We start from the raw sequence: 20,853 nt of genomic DNA on the forward strand, positions 1-20,853 counted from the left end.
CTGGAGAGTGCAGAATCTGGTGCAGCTGTGTATGGTAGCCAATCAGCTTCTAACTTCAGCTTGTTCAATTAAGCTTTGATAATAAAACCTGGATTGGTTTCTTTGCAGAGCTGCAACAGATTTTTTACTCTCCAGTTTTAGTAAATTAACTCCTATGCGTCCATGTACACATAGGCTTTTACAAGAGTTTAGAAGCTGCTGTAGTTAGGGGAGTTTCAACCTCCCTCAACCACCCTCTCCTGAACGTGGAATAATCGCATTCAGGATAGGAATGTTGTGACCGCTGACCGCAAAACATAGCAAAATCGTGGTAAAATCACAGCACAATTTTGCCGAGTTTTGCATTTTCCCATGGCCGGGGGTCAACCTAGTCTGTGTGTATATGAGCTCTTAGAGTAACAGAAGAGGTCTTGTGCTAGAATTATTGCTCTCACTTAAATGAATTGTGGCAATACCGCATGTCTGTGATTGAACTTCGTTTACATATGCGGGCACATATGGTATGCATTCGCTTCTGTGCAAGAGCACAAAGGGGCAGGGTGCTTTACATTTTTTTTTCTTATTTATTTTAATTTTTATACTGTCCCTTAATTATTTTTTTTTATCTCTTTTATTCGTGTTACAAGTAATGTAAACATCCCTTGTAATATAAATAGGTATGACAGGTCTTCTTTATTGAGAGATCTGGGGTCAAAAAGATCCCAGATCTCTCATTTGCACTTAAAAACAATAATGTACTGTGGGCGGTTGGTAAGTGGTTAAGATAAAGAGGAAAAAGATAGATTCTGTTCCACAGCTTAATTACTTTGGGGTAACATGTTGTGTTTGGTGTTAAAACATTCAGTCTCTGTTAAAGAACAAGGTGATACATAAGCACATAATTTTAGAGTTTATGTATCACAAGGCAGGAAAATAGGTCACGTCTAGGTTTACATTTCCATCGCTGTGCTTGGCACTTCCTATCTACCAGCAGTAGTGTATGCCAGGAGAACCTAGTAGTGCAGATAAACCAATTATTCTCAGCGGTGGATCCTCTGTTGAGCTTAGCTCATCTGTGTAATTCCATTTATTGATAATCATGGAAAATACCATCTTTTCAAATCTATTCTTGCTCTTGTCCTCCAGCAGTTCTACATCCAATCACTAGCACAGTATAAAAAGAAGCTACATAAAACATACAGGGCAAACACAAATAAAATACATGAAAAAGCAACAATAAGCATTACCCCATAATAAATGACTGACGCTTTCATCATTCTGGGGGTAAACAGATGGACAAAAGAGGTTTTGCAATAGGTTGCTTACATGTTTTTTCTCTTGCATGTTGCCTTATTAGATATAGGGTACAAGAGCACAGCGGATATTACTATCTGATTTCTGTCATACTCTTAAGGGTCATGCGCCACACCCTCTGCATTCTATAGCCCATTTATAAAATGCTGGCACAATGTGGAGAATGGAGAATGCGGAGCCCTAGGGAGTTTTCTCTGATTAGCGCAGCAGAGAGAAGACTAAGACTGGAGGAGAGTGGGTCATGTGACTCACAGGTCACATGACAGGACTCTCCATTTGACCTTGTTTTTCCCCCTGATCCTAACATGGGGTATTTCTTTTAGTGCCAAGGTTTGAGCGTAGGCACTCATGATAATAAATCTAACCCAGCCTAGCACATCTCGCTGACTGCGCCCCAGATTTAGCTGCTCTCAAACCTACACTTTGTTAAAATAATTCCATTCTAGCCTGAATTTTCTAAGTCCCTGTGAAAGTAAGTGTAGCAACAGTTACTTCTTGTACTACTTCAGAGCATCTAACTGGCATAAGGGTTTTATTGATACATGTCCCCGAGGGCAGTACCCGGACCCCTATACCCCTTTTATGGCCAATTACTTGCATATACGCATTCAAAATCGGCCAAGCACCTTATCAACCAACTTACACTGCGCCCTGATTGAGCAAAGCTTTGCCCAATTAGGGCGCAGAATGCACTCTGCATTGCAGGGTGTTTATTGGGGCCAACACCCTGCAAATTCGGGTGTTCATCAAACAGCGAACAGGCAAATGTTCGGCCCAAACTCATACTCGGGCTGAACCGTTTGCACATCCCTAGACACTAAGATCAAGAACATGGGGACATGACCTTAAGCCAGCAGGAGGAAAGTTTAAAACCAATTTTAAAAAGTATTTTACCAAAAGAATGGTCAATGCTCAGAATAGACTTCCAGCAGAAGTAGTGAGTCAGTCAACGGTAAGTGAATGTAAATCTGCTTGGGGAAAACCGCTTTATAATTAGGGAAAAAGGTTAAAAAAGAGACAGACTTGATGGACCACTTGGTCTTTTTCTGCTACCACTTGTCTATGTTACTCCACAGCATAGGAGGGAGGTGTTGCTTGGTTTACAAAGAAGAACTGGGAAGGCTGGTAACACAGTTTGAGATTTAGGTTCCGTGCACAGGAAGTTACCAGCACCCTGGACTTCTGGCAACATCATAAATACTTTTCTGGACTTGAGGTAAATATACTTAGCCTGAAAAAAAGAAAACTAAAGCAGCTACCACATCTGAAGACTGGTGACTGCAAAATACTGCATTTTTGTTCTTAGGTTTTATTATACCTTATTCTTTTTAACTATACTGCAAGAAAAAAAACTATTACCTGCTGTGTGCTTGTGTCAGTAACCTGTATAGAATATTTACTAGAACAGCACTGGGTTTATTTCGGAAGGTAAACATGATATTGCATACATAGTCCATCTCTGGACTAACTAGAAAGCAGGTTACCCTCAGATCCCTGTACTTATCGGTAAATGCACTGCTTTATTGAGTAAGCATGTAAGATAACCTATCCAGGCCTACTGACTTCTTACATAAGATCTACTTTCTTACTTAACCCAAAAAAAAAAAAAAATCGATGGTGGCTTTCAGCGTTTTCAGAACAGGCAGCTCACATGAAAATGTACACTTACCATCCATTTCTTGTTTTGTGCTGCTAATGGGTATCAGAGTTTTCAGCTGCTCAAGAAGATCAATTTTCTGTTTTGTCAGGTCATTTTCTTCGTCTTTCAATGTATTTCTGCCTTGATGGGAATTTAGTTCTGTTAGCTCCTTAAGAAGCTGCTGTATTTCCTATTTAACACAAAGAAGTAAAAAAAGAAAATATTAAAACTCAGACTAGCTGAGTAGCTGTTTAACCCGTTACAGCATGGCCACTGCAGAACAGATTTCCGGTATCTGCTTTGTAGTAATAAAGATTAAAGAGTATTTTCAGAAAGCCAGGTATTGTACCATGTTTCTCAGAAAAGAATCATGCAAACATTAATCAAGCTTGCTACTATTATACATGACAGTGGGGCTGTAACTGGCTCTCCTATGTTATAAGGCAAAATGCATGTTCAACATAGGTGTGCACAGCCTACTGCAGGGGTGTCAAACTGGCAGCCCTCCAGCTGTTGCGTGCTGAACTACAAGTTGCATCATGCCTCTGCCTGTGGGAGTCATGCTTGTAACTGTCAGCCTTGCAATGCCTCATGGGACTTGTGGTTCTGCATCAGCTGGAGGGCTGCCAGTTTGACACCTTTGGCCTATTGTATTAGGGTGTGCACCCCAAAGCTCAAACATATATGTGTGTGTGCGTGTATATATATATAGTATACTGACAGTGTCAGCAGAGCAATGGACGATGGCATTATGGCAGAGATTGGTGTCAATAGTTTTTTATTATTGTATTACAATTTTTTTTAGGAGCCCCTTTAGGGTGCTTTGGTGAAATATCAGGGGGAATCTGCACCGCACAGGGTGATTCGGGAGTGCAAGCCTATGATGTTCAACAAAAAAACAATACAATCCCAAACCAAAGTCAGTTTACACATAAGGATACTGAACACATTGGATTTGATTTACTAAAACTGGAGAGTGCAAAATCTGGTGCAGCTGTTCATGGTGGCCAATCAGCTTCTAACTTCAGCTTGTTCAATTAACCACAAGTAAATAAAAAAAAAAAAAAGTTTTTTAGTTTATGTTATACAATTTTGTAAATAGATAAGTTTTTTCCTGCACTGATGAGCACTGATGAGGCCGCACTGACAGGCACTGATGAGGAGGCACTGATGGGGTGGCACTAATATGCGGCACTGATAGGCAGCACTGATTAGCAGCACTGATGCGCACTGATATGTGGCACTGATAGGTAGCACTGATATGCAGCATTGGTGGGCACTGATAGGCAGCACTGCTGGGCACTGATAGGCGGCATTGATGGGCACTGATAGGCGGCACTGATGGGCACTGATAGGTGGCACTGATGGGCACTGATAGGTGGCACTGATAGGCGGCACTGATGGACACTGGTGGGCGGCACTGATAGATAGCAATGATGGGGAGGGCACTGGCGGGTAGCACTGATGGGGAGAGCACTGGTGGGCTCCCTGAGACCTGATTGCATCCCTGGGGTCATGGGTGGGCATCCCTGGTGGTTCTAGTGTCACCCCCCCACAAGGGTCTGCACTGGTAATCAATGCTGTGATTACCAGTGCAGACCACCCCTGTCAGGAGAGCTGCAGATCGGCTCTCCTCTGCTCGTGCCTGTCAGGCACTAACTGAGGAAAGCCGATCAACGGCACTTTCTATTTACTATGTGATCAGCTGTGATTGGACACAGCTGGTCACATGGTAAAGAGCCTACGTCAGTAGGCTCTTTACCGAGAACGGAGATGCGGTGTGTCAGAGTGACACACCACAGCACCGATCGCTGCTCTGTGCGCCCCCTGCCGCCGTCACATGACATCCGGTCAGGATAATGTAACCACCTTCCTGCCGTCATTTGCCTATAAGGCGGGCGGGAAGTGGTTAAACTTTGACAAAAAAAAACAATAAAAAAAAAAACTGGAAGCTGATTGGTTTCTTTGCACAGCTTCACCAGATTTTGCACTCTCTCTATTTAGTAAATCAACCCCATTATTTTAGACATACAAGATGAAATATTAAAACCTCACTGGGTTGGGATGAAGGGATTTTCCTATATATGCTGATGGCAGTCACATCAGTGTGGAATAACATTACACAATATTTTTTCTGGTACATGGGGGGAATTTACTAAAACGTAAGCACACAGAATCTGGAGCAGCTGTGCATAGTAACCAATCAGCATTTACAGGTAGCTTCAGTTTATTCAGTTAAAGCTTAAGTTCAGTTCATTTTTTTAAATCACCATAAGGGATGGTATATGCATTGAATTTGAAGTTGCCATTGCGCTAGCGGCTGCTCTATTCAGCAAAATGTTCATTCCTTTGTCCACCCTACCCTCCACCCCCATACCCCTGCAGCACCGTGATCGTACGGTGCTGCTGGGTCAAATAAAAGCCACTGGACCTGTCACAAGCACTTGTCAAAAGTGATACCTATGCACCCCCTTTCTGCCCCCTCCTCCATTCACAGAAGCTGCACTACAGGAGCCCTCTATGGATGGAGGAGGCAGGCTTTTCATTCATCTGCCCATACTCCATTCATAGAGCACATTTTATTCTTTATCAATTTGATGAATGTCCACTTCATTAAACAGAGCCGCCACTAGCAAAAGGACACTTCTCATTCAATGTACTGTACCTTGTATGGATTTAAAAAGCAAAAAAAATAAAAAAAAACCTCTACTGTACCTAGGCTTTACGTTTTGAAAATGAGAGCTAAAAGCTGATTGGTTGCCACACACAGCTGCTCAAGCTTTAGTAAATTTCCCTTTAGTGTGTGTTTGGCCACAGACCCAAATCATTTTAACCCCTCTAGACCAGGGTCTAGAAAAGAAACCTTAAAGTGATTGTAAGGCTTTCATTTTTTTAAATTAAAATAATAAACATGTTATACTTACTGTACCTCTTCTATGCAGTGGTTTTGCAAAGAGCAGCCCCGATCCTCCTCTTTTTGGGTCCCACACTGGCGCTCCTGGCTCCTCCTATCTGTCAGGTGCCCCCACAGCAAGCAGCTTTGAGGGCACCCGAGCAGAGCCACTGCTCTGTGTATCCATTCACACATGGAGCAGTGGCTTGGCCCTGCCCCCTCTGTCTCTTGATTGGCTCCCGCTGCTGCCAATAGCCAATCAGGAGTGTGAGTCCCTGGAGAGGCAAGGCTCTTGTGGACATTGCTGGATAAAGAGGGGGCTCAGGTAAGTATTAGGGGGGCTGCTGCACACAGAAGGTTTTTTGCCTTCATGCATAGAATGCATAAAGGTAAAAAAGCTTGTGCCTTTACAACCACTTTAATGCCCACACCCAAGTTGGCAACTTGACATGTGTAAGTAAAATTTATCTGTAAATTTATTTTCGTCATTACCATGACCCACCACCAAGAAAACTGCAAAATAGATTTTTTTTGCTTGCACATGATTAAATGATGGATGTCAGCAGAGCTTAACCTTACTCACTAAGATAAAGAAAATTCAGTTACAAAGTGAAAATTCCCTTTGCACAGTGAACAGCCTACTTGCCTTTAGGCTGGGTTCACACTGGTGCGATGCGGGTACCACAGTGATTCACGTGCGGGTTACCCCATTGCATCGGACTCAAAGGTAGTTCACACTGCTCTCTGTGAATGGCTGCGGGTGTCAATATAAAGTTAATGACACCCCCAAATCGGTTCCCAGAACACAGTGCAAACTGTGGAATCGGATGGAATCAGAACGCATGAGTCTGAATACCCATGCGACCCGATTTCAGTGGGGACCAAAAAAAGGGTTCTGCACCATTTTGGCACGAATGTGATGCGATTTCAGCCATACAAACTGTATGGCTGAATTTGCATCGCACAGACATCGCATGTGATCTGCACAGCAATGCAGTGCGGATCACATCCGATGTCTGCAATCGCACCAGTGTGAACTTAGCCTTAGTAAATCAAGCCCTTTTCTCCACTAACATTTATACTGTGAAAGTATTGCTACATAAAACTGTCTTTAAAAAAAGATTTGTATCACACTTTTGTATATATCCATACAGTGCTAGGAAATTTTTTTATAGCTCTCACCTGTTGATTCTCTTTTTGCTCTTTTTGGTGCTGACTAATTTGCAATGCCAAATCTTCCAGTTTCTTGCTTGTGTTTTCACTTGGAAGAGTTCTGTCTGTAGGAAAAACTAGTGTTAGTGTGGATTATATTAGGGTAACTGGAAACATGAAGATACCTTCACAAATACAAACACAGTACATTCACCTCTTCCAGCCATATAAATGTAATCTCTTACCATATGATTTCAAATCTTGTCCAAACATTGGTAATCAATAGCTAATATTTTCCATCTCTGAGACACAAGTTTGGCTTTTTATTTATCTTTCTAGGAGACATATCAATGTACAATACAATATTGACTGAAGCAGTAAGTAGAAGTCTATTTTCTAGTAATTACAAATATTATCCAGAGAATGACTGATGTGAATAGCCTTTTATTATTTATTATTTTTATCAAATTATTATGAAATAGTGATTACTTTTATTACCTCATTTTAAAATAACAGAAAGTCTTTTGTCGGTCAAAGGCCAATGCCAGTTCAAACACTAGTCCCAGTAAATGGAAAATACTTATACTTCTTGTATTAGCTTCCGAATGCATGGATGGGCATCCCAAGTACAGTGCTATAATAAGGTGGGGACATTTCTTTTAGAGCATTTTCGCTTTCAAAGTGAATTTTTAATTAGTGAATGAGGAGAAAAAAATTGAAACTTCATTTTGCAAAGAATACCAATCATGTGCAAGAAAAATTTAATGAACGGAATTCTTGCTCGCAAATAATTGAATGGTCTACACAACTTCACCTTTTTAACAAAGGAAAGTGAAAGTTAAATTTGCAAAGACAAAAATATTTAGTGATATGAGCTGCACTGATGTCAGTCACCCAATTGTGTGCAGGCAGATAATTATTTTTTTTTAATTTTTCTTGCCTATAATTGGGTTTTCTTTTCAAAGTGAATTTTCATTTTTTTTTCACCGCATTGATTATGTAAATATTCCTTGGATTTTATCATCCAAGTTTTCAGGCCTCAAGGATGTGTTTTAAAAGCTGTTCCTACTCCATGATCCTCTTACTAGAATCAGGTACCATAGTTTAAGACTGGTAATGGCATCTCCAAACAGGTCAGATTATGCTGCACACAGACATGTTTTGAACTGAGGAACTATCCTCTGTGATCACAGTGTAACCCTGACATCTCATCTCATTTTCTGTTGTATCAAAGCCTTCTACTAATAATACAAGTCCCCGAAAAAAGAAAACTCAATTCAATGGATGTTCTTCAATAGTACAATGCAAGAGTGAAGACTATTTAAAACATTAATAAATGCTTTCCAAACTGGCAGCTTCTGATGAAGATAATGCCTCTAGAGAATCTGCTCAATCCAAATGAAATGAATTATGCAGCAGGCAGAAACAGCAATTGGAAGATAAAATAATGTTGAAACTGGAAGTGCCAGGCTGAATACTGGTTATCTGTTGTAAATATCGTTCATGCATATAATGTGGGTGCCTTTGCCACCACATTTTAACAAGGCAAAGTTCTGTGGCTGAAAAAAAAAACATTACTGTTGTGAACAGCAGCCAGTCAGAATTTACTTTCATTAGAAAAATGCAATTGGCTACTGTAGCAAAGTTCTCTTTAACCATACCTACTGCCTAAATGTAAACTATATGGGTGCAAAAAGATATCAATTGCAAACATGCAAATTTAATTATTCTTTTGAAGTGCTTAATATATATTCCATCAATTTTAACTATATACCAGCAATTTTTTCTGTTTACATCTAAGAATAATTCATGCATGTGTGACCCCTGTACCTACAGTCTTTTTTTTTTTTTTTTTTTTTAAGGGTAACTTTATTGAACATAAAAAAAAATTACAAAGTAACATATAGAGAGGAAAATAGAGCAGACAACGCTCAAATATCACTGTATGTAGTATACATTACTTCCTTCATTGTAAATTAATCAATAAGGAAGTAATAAATATACATCTTACATTTGATAACAGATGAAAAGAAAAAAAAGAGGTGGGATCAAGGTATTAAAACATTAGTATATTGAAATACTGTATCTTTAGTCAAAGGAGGGTGAAAGAGAAAGTTACAATTAGTCCTCATGGTTGTTTAATGACTTAAGTATTAGCCTGTATAGTGGGGTCCAAACTCAACCCTGGATTCCAAACTTTATGGAATTTACGGGGGCAACCTCTAGCCTTAAACGTTAATTTGTATAATGGGGAGCTTGATTAATAAGAGTAAGCCAAAAGGTTATAGTGTGGGGAGTTGTGGACTTCCATTGCATAATAATGGATTTTGTAGCATAAAACATAACTAAACGTATAAAGGAGTTGTGTATTTTTTAGAAAGAGATTCATCATCAATATATCCAAAGAGACACCTTAAAGGAATACAGATATTGGGTATTTGGGTAACAGAGCTAATAAAAGCAGTGACTTCCGACCAGAACGTTCTTATTGGTTCACATTCCCACATCATATGATAGAATGTGCCCTCTGCTAAAGAACATCTAGAGCACATGGGGGAGGGCATTCTGTGCAGAAAATAAAAGAAAACATGGAGTATAGTAAGCTCTATATAAAAATGTAGTCTGTATAACTTTATCTTTAGCTGAAGAAACCGCAGGGATCTGTATCGGAGAACTTCCTGCCAGATTTCTCTGTGAGATACGGTATATCTGAGAGCCATTTAAGTTCAATGTGATTAAGTCTGTCAGTTGTAGAATGTAACAGAGATGTATAATATGTAGATATTAGTTTGGAATGAGAAGGGTCAGTCAACAGTCGCTCTAAGGGGGAGACTTGTATAAAAATGTCACGGAGACCAAATTGCGTTGCAGCCGTATGTCGTAGTTTGAGATATCAAAAGCTGTGGTAGGGAGATTAAAGTCTTTACGAAATTCCACAAAGGAGCGGAAGGCATTTTTGACAAACAAGTGGTAGATTCGTTCCACTCCCTTTTTGAACCAAAATGCTCCATCCATCCTTTGATAGAACTCCTGCAGACACTGGTTATTCCACAATGGAGCATTAGGGGAGAATACAGCATCCGCACCTACAGGAGCAGTCTGGAGAGCTTAAAGTTCTGTAGTGTCATGGATAAGATACTTGTGCTATCCCTTCCCCTTGTGGATTGACGATGAAGCAAATTCTGTAAGGACTCACATGAAGTAAGGATGGCAGCTTCTAAGGCTGTGGCAGCATTATTGACTTCTGGGTAAAACCACCAGTGGGAGTGGGCCAGTTGGGAAGCAATATAATGGGGTTGCATATTAGGAAGTGCCAGGCCTCCTTCAAGAATAGGCAATTGCAGCATATCTTTGGCAATCCTAACAGCTTTGCCTCCCCAGATAAAAGAGGTAAGGGTGGAGTCAATCTCTTGGAATCCACGTTTAGGGATATATACCGGAGAATTACTCAGTGTAATGTAGAGTAAACGTGGCAGGAATATCATTTTAAAAATATTTATCTTGCCTAGTAGGGTCAGAGGTAGAGTGGACCAAGTCTTTAAGGTGCTTTTAAATCTATTAACGAGCGGGTCCAAGTTATTCTTTAGATATAAGGAGATAGGCTGTACTATAATACCTAAATAACAGAAGGTTATAACAACTTTTAATGGACACATTGGTGGTAGAGAGATTAAGGCATCTTAGTCTAACTGAAATAGGAGGGATTTTTCCCAGTTGACTCGGAATCCTGAGTAGTGACCAAAACCCCGGATGACACTTAGTAAATGAGCGAGGGAGGGTTGAGGGTCAGCTAAATATATGAGCATGTCATCCGCGTAGGGGGACACCTTTTCCTCCAGGTAACCAATCACTAGGCCAGTAACAAAGGAACATGATCTTATCAACTCGGCCAGAGGCTCTATCACCAGTGCAAAAAGCAGTGGCGACAGAGGACATCCCCTGCTTGATATACCAGAAATAGTTATTCACTCTGATTCTGGCCCTAGGTTTGTTGTATAGTAGATGAATCCCTTTGAGGAAAACAACACCAAAGCCAAACATTGCCACCTGTGCCTACAGTCTTAGTAAATGCTACGAATTACTTTACAATTAATCAGGAAAAAAATGTGACCATGTCGTATAAAATGAGTAATCATCATCTTCTCTCCATAAGCATTATATTGTTTATATTATAATTTTTATAAAAGACAAATCCAATTTTTTCAGTCTTTGTTAATGACATTTAATTATGTCATTACATTAGCATTTAAAAGAAACAAAATTCTTATGTATGTAGTACAGGTTGTGAAAGCTTTATCTTTTTACAAGAAAAATATCATATGCGTTATGATTATTGTAATTACACTCTATTTTCTTCACAGGATGTTATTTGTCTTCTCTTTTTCAAGAAGGACTACTTGGCAGAAAATGTATGTTTAGCCACACAAAGTCATTGAAACAGATAAGCTTGACAGCACTATTAAAAATGGTGGAGCCTGGGGAAAATGCAACTTGTCCAAGATAAATAGGACATATTATTTGTGGTAGGAAGTGATGAACAAAACACATTCATGAAAAATGTACTCTAGATTCAAAGCCTACATGTACACACATTTCAGGCAAAAATCGAAATGTTGAAATAAATACATAGGAGCTATTTACCTATATCTCCCAACTTTTTAAGATGGGAACAAGGAACATCTAGTAGCAAAAGTATGTAGGCATAGGACAACTCCCCCCCCATGACACGCCCCCTTAAAGGAGAGTTCTAGAAAAAAAATGATCAGTTAAACCCACAAGTGCTTTTTTTTACCACTACTATTCCTTTATTTTTGCTTTTAATATGTACAAATGCGGTAATTTACAAATTGGATAAAAGGTTTAGCCCTAGAAACACTTTTTGATAGATAGAAAGTGCATTTTATATACAACAATATAGATCAGACCAAAACGAGGGACAAAAAAGGAAGAAAGAGGGACAGAGGGACTTTGTTCCAAATCAGGGACAGTTGGGAGCTATGATTTACCTGCCATAGGATATAAGCATCTGTCCATTAAATCCAAAGATTTACACAGCCCTGCCACATAACATAGCCAGATGACCTGCTTTTTCTCTATTTAAGTTGAAGTTTAGGGGCATTGGTCCAGCTTGAATATGCTAACACTAAGATGACCTAATCAGTCTGCTGCTGCTTCTTCATTGTACAGTCACAGGTTAGTTGTGTTGCCGAAATAATCCATACGCATCCACAAATTATTCCCCTTGTAACCTACTTTTTAATAAATTGTTCCTTACTGTATTTTGTGCCTCCTTGTAACCAGGGGCGGATCCAGAGTCTAGTTTCGGGAGGGGCACTGCCAGAAAAAAAGGTGTTGCTTACAGAACTGTTTTTAACGTATCATACGGTCCTAACCTTGTTTAAAACAGTGACACATTTATTATTCCAGATTAGAATATTACATTACAAACAGCCAGGATATGTTTAACCACATATAACTTTATTATTACAAGGGTAATAATAACAGTGCGCTCCGAATTACATGCGATCTCTGTGATCGCAGAAATGTGAACCGGCTTAATGTGGGATGTGAGGTCTTTTTGACCCCAGATCTCACATCGAGGAGGACCTGTCCTGCTTATTTCTATTACAAGGGATGTTTACATTCCTTGTAATAAAGTGATCAAAAAAAATATTTTTAAAAGGGATAGTGTAAAAAAAAAAAGAAAATAAAATAAATAAGAAAAAAAAATGTAAGCATCCCGTCCCTCTAAGCTCGCGTGTAAAAGCGAACACATACGCTAGTCGCGTCCACATATGTAACCACACATGTGAGGTATCGCCGCGATCATTAGAGCGAGAGCAATAATTGAAGCCATAGACGTCCTCTGTAACTCTAAACTGGTAACCTGTAGACATTTTTAAACAACGCCTATGGGGATTTTTAAGTACAAAAGTTTGTTGCCATTCCGTGAGCGTGTGCAGTTTTGAAGCATGACATGTTGGGTATCTATTTACTCCGCGTTACATTATCTTTCACATTAGAGAAAAAAAAAATGGGCCAACTTTACAGTTTTCTTTTTTTTTTTTTATTCACATAAGTGTATTTTTTCCCAAAAAATTGCCTTTGTAAGACCGTTGCGCAAATACGATGTGACAAAAAAATTGCAACAATCTCCACTTTATTCTTTAGGGTGAGGGTCCTTTCACACGGCGCACCGTCCAAAGAGGTCCATTCTGCTCAGCAGGGGGATCAATCTGCCGATCCCCGCTGAGCAGGCGGATGGCAGGCAGAGTTGTCAGATCCCCGCTGTCCTCTATGGGGAGATCAGATGAGAACGGACCGCCTGTCCATTCTCATCTGATCCGCCAGACGGATGGAAAATAGGGTTTCCATCAGTTCGGATTTCAGGGACAGGATTGAATCGGATAGCAGCGGATGTCAGTGGAGATGTCTCTGCTGACATCCGCTGCCCAATAGGGATGCATGGAGCATCCGATCCGGTCTGCCTGAAAAACTGAAAGGAGGATCGGATCGCCCGTGTGAAAGGGGCCTTAGTCTCTGCAAAAAAAAAAAAAAAAAAGTTTTGGGGGTTCTAAGTAATTTTCTAGCAAAAAATACTGATTTTAACTTGTAAAGTGACAGAAATAGGCCTGTTCCTTAAGTGGTTAAAGCGGAGTTCCACCCATTTTAATTTGAGATGTACGTAATCCCCTTTAAAAATGCTTTTACCAATGCAAATTATTTTATGTTTCTTGTAAGGAAATACAGTTTTTTCTTCTTTATTCATCCGCACTGCCGGGTCCTGCTGCCTATAGGTGATTACGTCACTCGGCGATTCGCAAGGGCTCCTTGCATGTATCCCAGCAGCCCTTGTGAATCGCCTAGTGACGAAATCTTGCGTTATTTCCAGACCAGCACCAGTTATTCCCAGGGATATATTGCATTCAGTCCGCGCTCCGCCCCTGCATCCTGTAGAGCTCACTGAGAGGAGGCGGGGCGGAGCGCGGACTGAATGCAATACATCCCTGAGAACAGCTGGTGCCAGTCTGGAAATAACGCAAGATTTTGTCACTAGGCAATTCGCAAGGGCTGCTAAGATACATGATGCCGCTATCCCAGGAGCCCTTGCGAATCGCCGAATAACGTAATCACCTATAGGCAGCAGGACCCAGGAGTGCGGATTAATAAAGAAGAAAAACGGTATTTCCTTCCAAAAAAAAAATATGGTAAAAGCATTTTTAAAGGGGATTCAGTCAGTGCATCTCATTATAAATGGGTGGAAGTTGGAACTCTGCTTTAACATTAATGGCAAAGGGCAGGACACTTTTTTCTTTAATACATACATTAAATTGTACTCACTTTTGTACTAGTCGTCACTCTCTGTCACTGTGTCAGTCACTGTCACTGCTCAGGATCAGATTCTTCTCCTTGGTCGGTGCCTGGCTTGTAGAAGCTGCTGGAGCCTGGAGCCTCTGGAGGGAGGAAGTGGGTGGAGCCAGCACTCTAAAAGCGCGAGGAAGGAGGCTCCGCTGTGGATGCAGGGGCCTCGCTCTCCTCCTCCACTCCTCAGGACCGGTGACGTCACTGGTTGCTAGACGCCAATCGGCGCTAGCATAGCAACCAGTGCACTCACTGCTACCCCGGCTGCTGTATAGGTCAGCGGCGCTGCGGCGGGACTACAAGAGAAGCCTTTAGCTCCGCCGCGCCGCTGACCTGCTGGGGAGAAAGGTAGTTCGGAACTCGGCTGCGGGCGGCACTGTGTCTGGGACTCTGGGCTGGTGCGGACTGGAGACGGAGTAAGGTTGAAATATTATTTTCGGGGGGGGCAATTGGCCCGATGCCCCCCCCTGGATCCACCACTGCTTGTAACATCCTCTGCAGGCTCTTAAAACTCCACACCCCCCTTCCCGCCCCCACACCCCCATTTGTTTGAAATGAGCAGTGCGCATTTGTTTGCTGTCATACGCACTGCTCTATGTACACTACACATCCCATAGTCCATAGTTCCGAGTCCCTAGTCCATCTTGAGAGTGAAAAGGAGAGGATGGCTACAATCTTACCTACAGTGGGACCATGGAGAACGAATGTAACCACCCTCTAACAGAAAGATGAATCACAGAAAAAAAAAAAAGAGAATTAGGAGGCTGACAGCAATAGAAGTAACTTTTTTTAGTTAAGAATATACATTTGAATAAAATATATTTTTTAACCAAAGTTTAGTGTCACTTTAAAGCTGAAATTCAGGTATGGCTTTTTTGCATAGTTACATTGGTCCAGCTTGGACCATGTGCCATACCTAGCTGGTCCCTGTGTAAGCTGGAGATCATTGCAGTATACACTGCCAGTTGCTGGGTCCTTAGTGAACATAGGGGATCACTCATTCGACATAGGCACCATTCAGAGAACATTCTGCAATTATTCAATGAATGCAAAGCATCCTCTGATTGGATGAGGTGGAGAGGTAGGGCTGTGGCCTCACAATCTCCACCTTGTCCAGTCAGAGAATGCTTTTCATGGGATCCAGAAGCTAGCAGTGATTACTGAAAAAGCGTTGCATACTAGAATGATTTCCAGCTTTCACAGGGATCAACAATATAGCATATACTGACCATACTTATTCAAGTTCAGGCCAAGCTGAACCAATGTAACTATGAAAAAGCTATACCCAAACTTCAGCTTTAAGCAACAGAGCTAATCTGTGACTGAATAGTAAAGGAGCAACAGAAGACTGATGAGGTCATCTCACTGCTTGTTTTCCACCTGTTAGATTGTTCTTTGTCAGCAAATGCTCCAAGTCATAACTTAGAGGGCTAAGTATTCTTTCCCCACCATCCCTGTTACAGCCCTGGGTGCCTGAGCAGCCAATCAGCAAGTGGCAGCAATGTCACAAGGATAGAAAGAATGAGTCACACCCAGGATATATTATAATTTTTCTAAGCAGATGGGGAAAAAAGGGGAGGCGAGTATGTGCTACTTGTAGGGTCACAAAGTTTGCATTAGGATTAATTAGCTATACAATATTACATACCAGTTATAGTAATAATAGTAGTAGTGTGGGCACACAAATTTCAATTTCCATTAAATGTATTTTGTATATTTTATTCACTATTCATGACATCAGTCATACAAATGCCTATGCATTTATGCTTTTTTTCTTATACATATGCACTATAATACTGTGTACAGTCAGGTCCATAAATATTGAGACATCAACACAATTCTAATCTTTTTGGCTCCATACACCACCACAATGGATTTGAAATGAAACAAACAAGGTGTGCTTTAACTGAAGACTTTCGGCTTTAATGTGAGGGCATTTACATCCAAATCAGGTGAATGGTGTAGGAATTACAACAGTTTGTATATGTGCCTCCCACTTTTTAAGGGACCAAAAGTAATGGGACAATTGGCTGCTCAGCTGTTCCATGGCCAGGTGTGTGTTATTCCCTCACTATCCCATTTACAAGGAGCAGATAAAAGGTCCAGAGTTCATTTCAAGTGTGCTATTTGCATTTGGAATCTGTAGCTGTCAACTCTCAATATGAGATCAAAAGAGCTGTCACAATCAGTGAAGCAAGCCATCATTAGGCTGAACAAACAAAACAAACCCACCAGAGAGATAGCAAAAACATTAGGTGTGGCCAAATCAACTGTTTGGAACATCCTTAAAAAGAAAGAATGCACAGATGAGCTCAGCAACACCAAAAGACCCGGAAGACCACGGAAAAACACTGTGGTGGATGATCAAAGAAGTCTTTCCCTTCACAACAGTTGGCCAGATCAAGAACACTCTCCAGGAGGTAGGTGTATGTGTGTCAAAGTCAACAATCAAGAGAAGACTTCACCAGAGTGAATACAGAGGGTTCACCACAAGATGTAAACCATTGGTGAGCCTCAAAAACTGGAAGGCCAGATTAGAGTTTGCCAAATAACATCTAAAAAAGCCTTCACAGTTCTGGAACAACATCGTATGGACAGATGAGACCAAGATGAACTTGTACCAGAGTGATGGGAAGAGAAGAATATGGAGAAGGAAAGGAACTGATCATGATCCAAAGCATACCACCTCATCGGTGAAGCATGGTGGCGGTAGTGTCATGACGTGGGCATGTATGGCTGCCAATGGAACTGGTTCTCTTGTATTTATTAATGATGTGACTGCTGACAAAAGCAGCAGGATGAATTCTGAAGTGTTTCGGGCAATATTATCTGCTCATATTCAGCCAAATGCTTCAGAACTCATTGGACAGCGCTTCACAGTGCAGATGGACAATGATCTGAAGCATACTGCTAAAGCAACCAAAGAATTTTTTAAGGGGAAGAAGTGGAATGTTATGCAATGGCCAAGTCAATAACCTGACCTGAATCCGATTGAGCATCAAATGCCCCAAGAACAAGCAGGAACTGAAGACAGTTGCAGTAAAGGCCTTGCAGAGCATCACCAGGGATGAAACCCAGCGTCTGGTGATGTCTATGCATTGCAGACTTCAGGCTGTAATTGACTGCAAAGAATTTGCAACCAAGTATTAAAAAGAGAAAGTTTGATTTATGATTGTTAATCTGTCCCATTACTTTTGGTCCCTTAAAAAGTGGGAGGCACATATACAAACTGTTGTAATTCCTACACCGTTCATCTGATTTGGATGTAAATACCCTCAAATTAAAGCTGAAAGTCTGCAGCTAAAGCACATCTTGTTTGTTTCATGTCAAATCCATTGAGGTGGTGTATAGAGCCAAAAAGATTAAAAATTGTGTTGATGTCCCAATATTTATGGACCTGACTGTATGTTACCTTATATACAGGAAACAACATGCCAACCTGATTTTCTTGCAGGACTAATTGTGCCATGTATGGGGCTGAAGAACTAATGAAATATTACTGCATGTTCTATGTGCATAGGTTGTGAAAGCATTATGCAGAGACAGTAACATAGTACAGTGCATATTGCATCTATTCAATAGTGAGGGTCTATAACAAGAAACATCTATGACAATAGAACATGCTGTATGTATATAAATCCAAAGAGCCACATCTTTTTAGATTATATGTTCAAAAAGGATAGTGCCAGATCTACTTGGAACTGCGTTTAAAAAATTGTTGTATGCATGTTTAATATGAAAAGCACTGAGTAGAGCAATATAAAATACATTCCACAAGAACAAGTCCCTTTTAATTCCAAAGTAATTAGTATATTTAATGATGACAGCTGCTGCATTTCCAATTGAAACCTAGTAAGCCACAAAAACTGATCACTATGCATAAAATCCCTTACAACTGCAGCTTTGGTCCAGAGGTAGGAAATGTGCAAATTATACTAAGTTTGAACAGTAAAAATGGCAGCCCATATCAATTTATACCTTGCAAAAATAAGGTGCACATTGGCAGGATAGTCCACAGAGCAATACAATTATATTGTATTGTTCTGTTATCACTTTTACTGTATAAAAGTACAATTATTTCACTGTCAAAGTAACTTGACTTACAGCTGAATATATTTTGCATTCTTACATTGGGCCAGCTTGGCCCCATGTAAGTACCCATATGTGATACATTAATTGCCTCTATGGAATCTGTAAATCACTCTAGTAGCCGGGTGCTGTGTCGAATGGCTGCTCTTCAGCATGGTAACCACTTGGCATTGCCACAATTCTGCTAAACTGAACAAAGGGTGTGTTCCCTTACGCACATTAAACCATAGGTATTTAAAATATAACATTTATTCATTCCTATAAAACATTACCTGGACTGTGTATATTTATGTACAAAAAGGGAGGATAGGTTTATTAGTTGGCCAACAGTAAGCCAATGATTGAGTGCACAGTGATGAATAAAGAAGATAGATAAGAAAAGGGAGAAGTGAGAACGATTACTCTCTCCTATGGAGTATCAAATTTGACCTATCTAAACAAGATGGTCTATATAGATCTAGGTAGCCACATGCCACTAATCATATTAATCAAATCTATCAAAAAACCTGTGAAGCTCAACCTCTCTAGCTCATATCTCACTGTAGTTAATGTCTGTGTGTTCACTGTTCATAGAACTCTATATCTGTCTGACATTTGAAACCACAATTATTACCTGCCTGGTCTGAGTCTGAATTCTTGTGATTTCAAATGTCAGACAGATATAGAGTTCTATGAACAGTGAACACACAGACATTAACTACAGTGGATAGCTCTGCTTTAAGAGAAGATATATAAGATATGAGCTAGAGAGGTTGAGCCTCATAGGTTTTTTGATAGATTTGATTAGTATGATTAGTGGCATGTGGTTACCTAGATCTTTATAGACCATCTTGTTTAGATAGGTCAAATTTGATACTCCATAGGAGAGAGTAATCGTTCTCACTTCTCCCTTTTCTTATCTATCTTCTGTTTCGGTTGGATTATTCATCACTGTGCACTCAATCATTGGTATACTATTGGCCAACTAATAAACCCACCCTCTCTTTTTGTACATAAATATACACAGTCCAGATAATGTTTTATAGGAATGCATAAAAGTTATATTTTCAATGGTTTTAAGTGCATAAGGGAACGATCCCTTCGTTCAGCTTAGCTTCAGTGTATTGTCAGTTTGGTATTTTTTGTTAAATTTCAGGTATTATTCTGTGTTGATAGCCACAATTCAGAAACACCTTGCATTTGTCTCGATGCAAAGTGTTCTGTGATTGAATGAGGTGGAGATCATAACATTGCCGCCTTCCTCTCCACCTCATCCAATCAGAGAGTGCTTTGCATTCAGAAAAATTTGCTTACTATGCAGAAGGCCAACACTGTAGCAGTTTGGGCTTCAACAGTGATTTACAGCTCCCATCAGGGATCATTAATGCATACTTAAGCCTAGTACAAATGGACCGAATGTCTGGCAACATCGGCTAGTTCAATAAATACCGTGTGTATAGCAGCTGGTCCGACAGAAGCCGGCCGTTACATGCTGGAAAACCATCAGCCGAGAGTTCTAGTGGGGCGGAGGGTCCCCTTTTAGAACACAATAGCTCAGAAGGGGAGATCGTTGTACTAACATCAGATTGTTAGTACAGCGGCTCCAACCAGAGCGGACATGGTGTGTACTAGGCTTTACATTGTACCAAGCTGGCTCAGTGTAGGCATTCAAAAATATATCATCACTAAATTTAAAATTTAATTCCTAGTACCAGAATGTTGGTCTTTTAGCCTTTAGCAATTATATTCTGGTTAATATTAGCTTAGGAAAATTATCCAGTTCTATTTTAAATCTGATTATTGTTTTGCCATTACTACCGTATTTAGTAAAAACATTTACACAGATTAACCAATCTTGCTATAGTATAATAATAATCTCTAAACCACATGTGTCAAACACAAGGCCCATGGGCCGAATCTGGCCCTCCAGGCCATTTCATGTGGCCCTTGCACCTCTCCTGCAGCAGCCCTCCTCTGGTCCTCCTTCAGACCCTGTACTTTCTACTTTTTTCAGCAATGCCTCCAGCTTCTTCCCAGCAGCAGCACAAGGTAAGTGGGGTGCACTGTGATGTAAGGGAGGGTGGGGGGCTCAACTTCTGATGGTGGGGAGGCTCTTGACATCTCATGTAAGGGTAGGGGATGCTCTGGACATCCAGTCTTACTGATACAACTGGCCCTTTAAGGACCATCATAATGCTGATGCGGCCCGTAATTAAATTGAGTTTGACACCTCTGTTCTAAACTGATAAAAAAAATTCTTCTTTCTTCCATTTGCAATTTAAAATCCCCTTGCAAAGTGAACAGCCTATTTCCCTTTAGTAAATCAATCCTGATGTGTTTAGCACTGAACTGGTTTTGTCTTTGAGTTAAAATCTGTTAAAATGTTTGCGTTAAAAACGTAGCTTTTCCCCTTACTGATGCTGTAGTAGACACTAATCAAACAGCC

At 40.5% G+C, this 20,853-nt stretch overlaps 1 protein-coding gene across 1 annotated transcript in view; it reads right to left on the reverse strand.

The window, feature by feature from the left end:
* Nucleotides 1-20,853, reverse strand: part of VWA3B (von Willebrand factor A domain containing 3B) — a gene marked incomplete at its 3' end in the record, with an annotated part of 264,070 nt that overhangs the window by 54,972 nt on the left and 188,245 nt on the right. Inside the window, exons 27-28 of the mRNA XM_082245271.1 lie at nucleotides 7,008-7,102; nucleotides 2,963-3,122 (exon numbers count right to left, since the gene is read on the reverse strand). Of these exons, the coding sequence (XP_082101397.1) occupies nucleotides 2,963-3,122; nucleotides 7,008-7,102 (255 nt within the window). The remainder of the gene's footprint in view (nucleotides 1-2,962; nucleotides 3,123-7,007; nucleotides 7,103-20,853) is intronic.

The sequence above is a fragment of the Pelophylax lessonae genome (assembly GCF_965119305.1).
Source record: "Pelophylax lessonae genome assembly, chromosome: 2".
Lineage (NCBI taxonomy): Eukaryota > Metazoa > Chordata > Amphibia > Anura > Ranidae > Pelophylax > Pelophylax lessonae.